This window comes from Ceratina calcarata, unplaced genomic scaffold (genome assembly GCF_001652005.2).
Source record: "Ceratina calcarata isolate Rehan_Ccalc_2016 unplaced genomic scaffold, ASM165200v1 scaffold98.2, whole genome shotgun sequence".
NCBI lineage: Eukaryota > Metazoa > Arthropoda > Insecta > Hymenoptera > Apidae > Ceratina > Ceratina calcarata.
In genome coordinates, this window is record NW_017181217.1 from 330752 (window position 1) to 339020 (window position 8269).

The window sequence follows — 8269 nt, forward strand, 5'->3', positions numbered from 1 at the left end:
AGGACAAAAAGCGACAAATATGTGTTAGTGAAACATCGGTGTGTCAGAAAAACGAATAGCACAGATAGACATGGACAGGCTGAGTTAGGTATAGGAGACCGGACTCCTTCGGTGTTGCCATTTTACTCTTAGCATGTCTAGGTATTAAAGAAGGCTGTGCATACACCCATCAAGTACTAATCCCCATTACTGGCGTGAGGGATTTTTCATAACGTTCATAACAGCCCTGCCCATGATGCACACCATCTGAAGTCAGATTTGACTAGTCGCCGGTCAAAAAACGGTCACTTTAGGCCCGCAGAATAGGTACATATACGAAGAGTAGCGAAAATCGTGCATGTGTTACAAAAATATATTAACATATCTTAAAGTTATTCGCATATTTTTTTATTTTTACATTGACTCGGCGCGTGACTGCGCCTACGCCAAACACGGTCGTACACGATCGCAACGCACCACACTGTGGTAAGTTAGCAAAGCTTGAGTCGCAGGTCCTAAAGTCCTAAGAGCTATACAAATCGAAGGTTAGACTGTACAAATTTTCTTTGTTGGCATTGACGACGATCGGTGATTGTCCCGCACAATCAGTAATGATAAATTTATGAATGAAATTTTCCACGAACAGATATGGCGTACAATATTTTAAGTCATGTTTCAAGCGGCACATTTTCAAAATTTCTCGTAAACAACGCATGTACCAGCAATTTGGGTTTGTAAGGAAATCGTGTATGACCCAGATTTATACATTTTCAGCTGTCGTTAATTTTATTTTATCATTATCAATAGTATGCGTGAGATATGCGTCAAAGAAGGCCAGCAGCAGTACAAGAAACAAACCTGATAATCGAAGGCCAAAACACAGAGGATGCCAAGTACATGATGGACATTATGTTCAAGACAGTACGATGTTAGTCAAGCAACTCAATCTTAGGTTCCATCCAGGATTATACGTATGTTCGCTCATACTCTCTGTTCTATCGATATTCAAACATATTCTTTTACGAGAACTACTTCACAGGTCGGCATTGGCAGAAATTGCACACTGTATGCCATGGAACCAGGGAAGGTGGTCATTACTTGTGAAAAGATCAATCCGAACATGAAATTATGGTGGTGTCGAGTGAATTACGGAGGTAGAGAAAATAGTGTTATATATAAAAAGCATTTTAATGTCATCCCTAATCCACAAGACAATAAGTTCATCCTGGTCGACACAGTTTGAATGTACAGGTGATGTTCATCTGCGATAGAAAATAAATCTGACCGTATCGAACGTTTTTTTCAAACACTTCCAATTCCGACGTTCTCTGCCCACTGAAACGACTGATATTTGACTGTGTCTCGATCTTCGAGAAAGAAAGTATACAATTGTGTCTTTCGCACGTGACATGCGATTCGACACTGAGCCGTGAGTTCGGTCGGTGCGATCTCTTCGTTCTTGTCTTTGCACGTGACTATGAACTGGGAATGAAACATTATAGGGTCTCCTGGAAAGGTACGAGAAATTGATCGATCTATTTTCATCTATTAACGATGTATTAATTAAGGAAGCCTTACCAGGATACGCTAAAAAGTCTCCTCCAAATTTATCACCTCCCGTTATATAGTATCCCCTTTCCCATAGATCTTTGTACGTTTCATATCGAAGTCTTTCTTTATCATTGGAAGGATGATTCCATTTTACTATTTCCACGTCGTCCTTGTTTGCCCATGGATACACTGAAAACATATTTACGTGAAGTATCTACGAGACGGAGGTAAACATTTTAGATACAAATTATTATTCCTTCATACCAGTATGAGTTTGAATCAGAGCTTCAGTTCTTTCTAACTTAGGTAGTTTAGCCATCTCTTCCTTCAGCAGCTCTTGCTTATTTATTTCTACATTATTTAATTCTTTCTGTGCTTTCGGGTCTAACGGCTTGCCGGCTCTCTTCTTTCTCGTATCCATTCCAAGTATCTTCCTCCTTTTACCTTCGACTATCCTGTCCATCATTCCGATCACCTGACAAAAATGCCAGCATTGATTTGTAACGTATTTATGCAGCATCAACGTGTACTTCCTTTAATTACTTGTTTCTCTCTTTCCATCCTTAAACATTTCTCTTGTTTTATGTACAATTCATTTCTATACTCCTCAAAAACTTGTCTCAATGAATCGGAAGGTGGCTCCTTTAAACATGGATATCGTACGAGCCTTGCGATGTTCTTCTTGAGTAACAGAGTCACTTCTTCCGATTGCAATAGCATTGGAAGTCCAGAAAGTACATCTTGCCTGGGTTTTTTTGGGAGGCAACCTATCAGTTCCCCGATTATTCTGTGATCTCTTCTAAGTTTTAACCAGTCTGAAAATAAAATGAAAGCTACATTCTCATGTTCATGAAAGGGAGATAACGAGATCAATACCTTCTGCACTCCACACGAAGACACTGTTCCCTGATAATATCAAGTCTATCATTTCTATAGGATTAAAATATGAGGACTGTATGTTATTTCACGTCGTTCGTTCTGGTTCTGATTAAAACGACCGGTTATAGCTGGTTGCAGGTATATAGTACGCGTGTAATAGGAACTGTTTTCGACCGGCGAAAAGTGTAAGAAGTAATTTTAGTAAGTCTGCCATTTATTCGTTTCGTATTCGTTCGAAAAGACCGAGAAACAAATACGCTGCTCTCTGTCTGACCTTCTGACTATACAGTTTTGTATACAACGTGCATGAAATGGTATAAAGTGTAAAATAAGAGGTATGGCGGCTCGTAGTCTGATTCCCCCTTCCGTCTTTGGAAGTCCACCCCCCCTCGCCCACAAGTCTGTTTCATGCACCGTCCTTCAGATCCATGGTACTGTCGTACTGCGGCCATATTAACGCCCTATCAGGCCGATTTCTACCCTAATACGGCTGAATACGGTAATACGGCTATACGGCATCGCTGGTCACTACTGGTCGCCAAAGGAGAGCTACTACGTCCGTTTTAGTTCTAAAATCCTCGATACCGTCATGGCACCCGGCTTTATGATTTTTTGAAGAAACTCCAAACACGTTCGCGATCAAAGTCGTTTCGAAAACTGTGATTTATCTCGTGCCCAAGCGTTCGCTCGTATTTGGTAAGTAATCAAACGACACGTCGATGATATATTTGTTTACCAATTGCATAACGAACAAACGTGTAAACCGGAGTCGGAGGGCAAGGGTCCTTCGTCTTGAACAGCTGCTCATTTTTCTGGGTAACCTTTGACACCGAAACGTGTGTCGTTTCATTTCGTCCGGTCGATCTTACGTCGTTCGACAGCCGATGTTCTACTAGCACGAAACAACTTTTGTGAAGAATAAATGATACTCGTCGAAAAGTTAACGTTCTATGCGTTTGTTCGTACGCTTTGATTCGACTGTGCACTACTTCTTTATCTACTTCCTTTCCTGGAGGACGTTAGTGATATCTATCTGTTTGCCAGGAACATGAGTTCAGGCAGACCGATTAAGTGTGTGGTGGTCGGAGACGGAACGGTGGGAAAAACATGTATGTTAATATCATATACGACAGATAGTTTCCCAGGGGAATATGTCCCCACGGTGTAAGTACCATGATCCAACTTATTTACATTATTTCTTTACGTATAAGTAGTATCAAATAAAGGGAACAGTGGTATCTTAAAATACTTTTCAATTGTACGTCTGTACAAGAAGTTTCTCGCTGTCCGTTTCTTTCTCGGAGCAGCGAAGTAGCATTGCCAATAATAGTAAGTGATACCTCTTTGCTCAGGAACAGGAGGCGATACATTCTGCTGTACACTTTTATGGTTCCTCTAAATCGTGAAATGTCTCTCCCCGATATGACTTGCTACTCTAGAACAAATGTAATTATCACTGCTAATTTTATTTGACGATTGTAGATTTGACAACTATTCCGCGCCTATGGTCGTGGACGGAATACCTGTCAGTCTAGGACTTTGGGACACGGCAGGCCAAGAGGATTATGACAGGCTTCGTCCACTCTCGTATCCACAGACCGACGTGTTTCTGATCTGCTTCTCGGTCACCAGTCCCTCCTCCTTCGAGAACGTTACCAGTAAATGGTACCCAGAGATAAAGCATCACTGCCCGGACGCTCCGATGATTCTCGTCGGGACTAAAATAGATCTGCGAGACGATCGCGAAACGCTCACCGCTCTGGCCGAGCAGGGCCTGAGTGCCATAAAACGTGAACAGGGACAGAAGTTGGCGAACAAGGTCGGCAATCGAATCGTTATGCAGAATTTCTAGAATAGCCGGTCCGATATGTAAGTCAATTCTTACTTTCATTACAGATTCGCGCAGTGAAGTACATGGAGTGCTCTGCGCTGACGCAACGCGGTCTGAAACAAGTGTTTGACGAAGCGGTCCGCGCCGTTCTGAGACCTGAACCTCAGAAACGCAGACAGAGAAGATGCATTATGTTGTAAACCGTAAATAATCAAGATCCGTTGTAGGTAAAACCATATATAAATTGACAGACTGAAATGAAGTTTCTCACGAGCAAACGGAGCGAAACGAAACGAAACGAGGAAGAAGACGTTTCGCGGAGAAGGTAGTAATCTTATGCATTTTAATGAATTCCTCTGGCAGCTATATAGTTCGTTATGCTATGAACAAAGTACAACTGATCGTTTCTAACGCGCAAGTTGGAAAATTACTATGAATCTAAGAAAATTGAAGCAACGAGAAAGTACTGTTCCGTAATTGTTATTTTAACCAGTATTCACTGCATTTAATCGATTAGAAAAGGTTGCAAACCTCCGCATACCCGAGGTGGTTGTTTCAATTTTACATTGATTTCTATACGTTGATGTACTAGTCAAAGGTCGATATATCGTATTGCCTGCCATTATATTTTTTATTTTATACTTTTATAAAATGACGCCTCTCATTTTCCTTGATACGGCAATTTAATCAGCGTCGGTGAAACAATGAGATCCCGTGACTCAGACGAGGGCTGCCAGATTTCAAAATTTTTATACCATAAATAGTAAAGAGGAAGAAACATTCTTTTATTATACACATACGATAGGTATTACGATCAATATACTAACAATTTTTATAAAATGTAAAATAGAGTTATAGAATTATTTAAAGAGACAGTGCCATAGCAACGAAGAAAGGAATCAAATCAAATCGGTGAACGCGAACGTTTTTTGTCAGTTCTAGACAATATATTCCATGTATTTTATTACACGAGTCATAGTAGAGAGACGAGAAGTAACGACGGATATTAAAAGGAATTGAGAAACCTCGTAATAAGAAGTATTTTGTATTTATCTTAAAACTTTTGATAAATATTGCGATTTTAATATTTCTTTACACCCACTGACTAACGATGAAAGGGGACTTACGTCATGTATAAAATACTGCCAGCGCGAATATTCATAAACGTTTGTATGGCACACCACCTTATTGTCTAGAATTCGAACATTTCTCTTATGATCACGACACAACGTACATCGCACCATATTATTTCGTACTTCGAATGGAATTTATTACAAGAACGCTTCGAACGTGTTTCCGTTGTTGCACGTGGCAGATTTCACGGATTGTTGCACTGGTACAGTCTGTTTCCAACACCGAGGGGCTCGAAATTATTTTTCATAAAAAAAAGAAAAGAAACACGCGAATAGAGCGCGTCGCGGAAAGAATAATCAAAATATATATTGAATTATATCTAAGAGAATGAAATATATACCAGTGACAGACACATGGTGCAAAGTATGCTTATAATACAGAGAACATAGCACAATTTATTTTAAAGAGTGATCAACCATGACAGTTTTAAATCTTCGATTCACTATTTTTATAAAATTCATTTACATCGATATTTACATTGAAAAGGAAAAGATAACACGTTTCGCGTTAACGAACACGTTGTACGAAACGGACACATCTTTCTCTCTATCTTTCCTCTTTTGTTTTTACGTGTGAAAATTACTTACATATCTAATATATGCTTACGTCTAATTTATTATATTGTGGACTTTTCCTCGTTATATTCTGTGACGTACTTCGTTTAAATTAATCTTTAAACGTTAATCGGATAGATATTATTATACGCTCTCCATGAAGGAATTCGGTATGGAAAATAGTATGACGGTGGATGACAAACATTGCACCACCGTTCGCGAGCACATGCTATTTTTCATATCTCGAAGGAAGCTTGGAATTTAGAACGGTAGGACATGCGTGCCATATGCTTTCGAGTCTCGTTTCTGTTCGTACTCAATGTGAATCTCAAAATGAAAGATGCATCATCGTATTTAGAAGGGTAGAAGAGAGAACTGGGCGGATCAAGGACGAGGCATATTAATGCTTGCTGAGTGTACATACTGTAACATAGTGGTAACGTGCTCTAAGTTTCGATCGACGTACATAAATTGGCAGCGTCTCTGCTTCGCTCTACGTAGTCTAGATCGGTCTTTAAAACGATCCACCACCGTGCGATTGAAGCGTAGGGCATGTCGTAAAATGTTTGCAGTAAGCTTTCTCACACTTCGTTGTACTTGCTACGCTGTTTAAGAACGGAATTTCTTTCGCGTTTTAATTAAGAATGCATTCGTAGTTCCTGAGTGAAACAATTGTTTGTTCGAACGTTTCGGGCATATGAGCACAATCGAACGCGTCGAGCCTAGGACGTTTTTTTAGATCATGTACATACGTGCGTGCATGAGCGATACGTTTGACATAGGAAATGAATCAGGTACGGACATGTCTCACGCGGTGGGTTTGCATTTATTGTAAGTAGTGCATTTATTTTACGATCTATCATCGAACCGTGTCGGGACAGAAAGATCGTTTGCGAGTAAGGGGGAAAGGAAACAAAGCACAATCTTTTAAATAGTATTTATCGATATTTAATTTTTAAGATCAATACTCTTTTGCAGTATTACGATGTAAATAAAAATTTTATTCTATTAATCGAACAAAAATTTACTGTCTATACCTGAAATCGTTCGCGTATACTATGTTTAAACCTACGTTTCACTGTAATTAAATGACTAGCTTTATTTTAAGCGCGTCGAATTCGCGACAGCTAATAATGAAATGTAAAGCGTGTTCTCTTAACGTTTACATACGACGTTTCTCTTTTTACACAGTAATAGAGTTCGTACGATCGATAGTTGCGGGTTGGTAAGATGAATCACACTACTTACAACTTGTGCATGTAACGAAAGGCTTTTAACAACGATTGAGTCTCTCGAATTATTTAAAAGCGACAAACGAAGGAACGATGCTGCAAGCCAAAGTTCAATGTTACTTTTAATCTACTGCTCGTAATGTTTTATTAAGCGTACAAGACAGGAATGTATGACGTGTAAAGAAAATGTAATCTAGTCACCACGATTTTCATTTTATTTGTATGCGAAGCGTTTCATGGAAATGGTTTATGTTTGAACGACACCGGAACGAATAAGCATTATTGATTGGAAACGAAATGTAACGAAAGAATCTGAACGAGAAGATGAATGATTGAAAGTAATCGAATCTAAATTCCTTAGGATATCGTCAATTCGAGTGAAACAGGAGAAACTGAGCGAGAATAGGAAACGCGTTAGAGATACAAATGTATGTACATGTACCGAGCAAATTTAATTACCGCGGTAACTTATGAACATCACGTTTTATCTATTTTCTTAAGGTTTCTGTAAGATCACTAATTCCTGTACGAAATAAAGTATTCTACAGCACAAGAGAGCATTATGTCGATACAGAATAATTCATACTCGTTCGTAAGAATAGAATAATGTTTATTGTATTTTCATGAATGAACTCTTTTGCTGTTTATACAGAAGTGGCTGGACACGAAGATGAACAAATACTTCAGATATATCGTTTCAACTATTTTCTTATGGAAAGTTCGAATCCCAATGTTGAGAATCGTATTATCAAAATGTATTGAACCAAATGATACATGAATGCACGTTCTACGTACTATTGGAAGGCAATTATATTTTTATTTGTGTATTTTAAAAAGAATATCTCACAATAAAGTACACAATGAAACATTCGTATTTAATCTTCGCACAAGGATTCTTAAGGATATATTGGCTATACAGGCAGTCCCAAAAGTTTGTGCACTTTAGAAACGAATTTTTGAAAAGAAATCAGATGTCGGAAGAACATTGCTAATAATAAACAATAAAACAAAATTTTCGATTTTTCCGAGATTTTTCCAAAGGGGTTAGCCTTCAGATTTTTGCAAATTTCGTTCTTCCTCGATAACTCCCGAACGGATGGTCGTAGGGG

The 8269-nt window shown here is 38.9% G+C and overlaps 3 protein-coding genes across 5 annotated transcripts; 2 read left to right on the plus strand and 1 right to left on the minus strand.

Annotated features, from left to right (window-relative positions):
* The first annotated feature begins 69 nt into the window (after window positions 1–69).
* mRpL27 (mitochondrial ribosomal protein L27) lies at window positions 70–1277 on the plus strand. 3 transcript variants are annotated; one of them, XM_018036222.2, is made up of 5 exons: window positions 70–306; window positions 475–524; window positions 626–709; window positions 787–950; window positions 1019–1277. In XM_018036222.2, the coding sequence occupies exons 3-5, from the start codon at window positions 628–630 to the stop codon at window positions 1220–1222; spliced, it is 450 nt and encodes a 149-aa protein (XP_017891711.1). In that variant the 5' UTR covers window positions 70–306; window positions 475–524; window positions 626–627; the 3' UTR covers window positions 1223–1277. The 3 variants fall into 3 exon arrangements, with proteins under 3 accessions (XP_017891711.1, XP_017891712.1, XP_026675094.1); XM_018036223.2 differs by lacking the exon at window positions 70–306 and having other exon boundaries at window positions 331–524; XM_026819293.1 differs by lacking the exon at window positions 70–306 and having other exon boundaries at window positions 471–709.
* Tsen34 (tRNA splicing endonuclease subunit 34) lies at window positions 1144–2779 on the minus strand. The gene is made up of 5 exons (XM_018036217.2): window positions 2407–2779; window positions 2074–2345; window positions 1795–2005; window positions 1558–1719; window positions 1144–1487 (listed from the first exon to the last, which is right to left on the minus strand). The coding sequence occupies exons 1-5, from the start codon at window positions 2456–2458 to the stop codon at window positions 1282–1284; spliced, it is 903 nt and encodes a 300-aa protein (XP_017891706.1). The 5' UTR covers window positions 2459–2779; the 3' UTR covers window positions 1144–1281.
* Window positions 2780–2814: 35 nt separating this feature from the next.
* On the plus strand, window positions 2815–8034 carry Mtl (Rac family small GTPase Mtl). Its single transcript, XM_018036218.2, has 4 exons — window positions 2815–3105; window positions 3454–3573; window positions 3892–4228; window positions 4306–8034. Exons 2-4 carry the CDS (start codon window positions 3458–3460, stop codon window positions 4438–4440), a joined length of 588 nt encoding a protein of 195 aa, XP_017891707.1. The 5' UTR covers window positions 2815–3105; window positions 3454–3457; the 3' UTR covers window positions 4441–8034.
* The last annotated feature ends 235 nt before the right edge of the window (window positions 8035–8269 follow it).

Bases quoted from the DNA above. Each gene is read 5' to 3' on its own strand.
- mRpL27 (XM_018036222.2), top strand. From the start codon at position 628: ATGGCGTACAATATTTTAAGTCATGTTTCAAGCGGCACATTTTCAAAA. The intron at 710-786 runs GTTTGTAAGGAA...CATTATCAATAG, and splicing joins CGCATGTACCAGCAATTTGG to TATGCGTGAGATATGCGTCA. The intron at 951-1,018 runs GTATGTTCGCTC...ACTACTTCACAG, and splicing joins GGTTCCATCCAGGATTATAC to GTCGGCATTGGCAGAAATTG.
- Tsen34 (XM_018036217.2), bottom strand. From the start codon at position 2,458: ATGATAGACTTGATATTATCAGGGAACAGTGTCTTCGTGTGGAGTGCA. The intron at 2,346-2,406 runs GTATTGATCTCG...TTTTATTTTCAG, and splicing joins CTTCGTGTGGAGTGCAGAAG to ACTGGTTAAAACTTAGAAGA. The intron at 1,488-1,557 runs GTAAGGCTTCCT...GTACCTTTCCAG, and splicing joins AGACTTTTTAGCGTATCCTG to GAGACCCTATAATGTTTCAT.
- Mtl (XM_018036218.2), top strand. From the start codon at position 3,458: ATGAGTTCAGGCAGACCGATTAAGTGTGTGGTGGTCGGAGACGGAACG. The intron at 3,574-3,891 runs GTAAGTACCATG...TGACGATTGTAG, and splicing joins GGGGAATATGTCCCCACGGT to ATTTGACAACTATTCCGCGC. The intron at 4,229-4,305 runs GTCGGCAATCGA...CTTTCATTACAG, and splicing joins GACAGAAGTTGGCGAACAAG to ATTCGCGCAGTGAAGTACAT.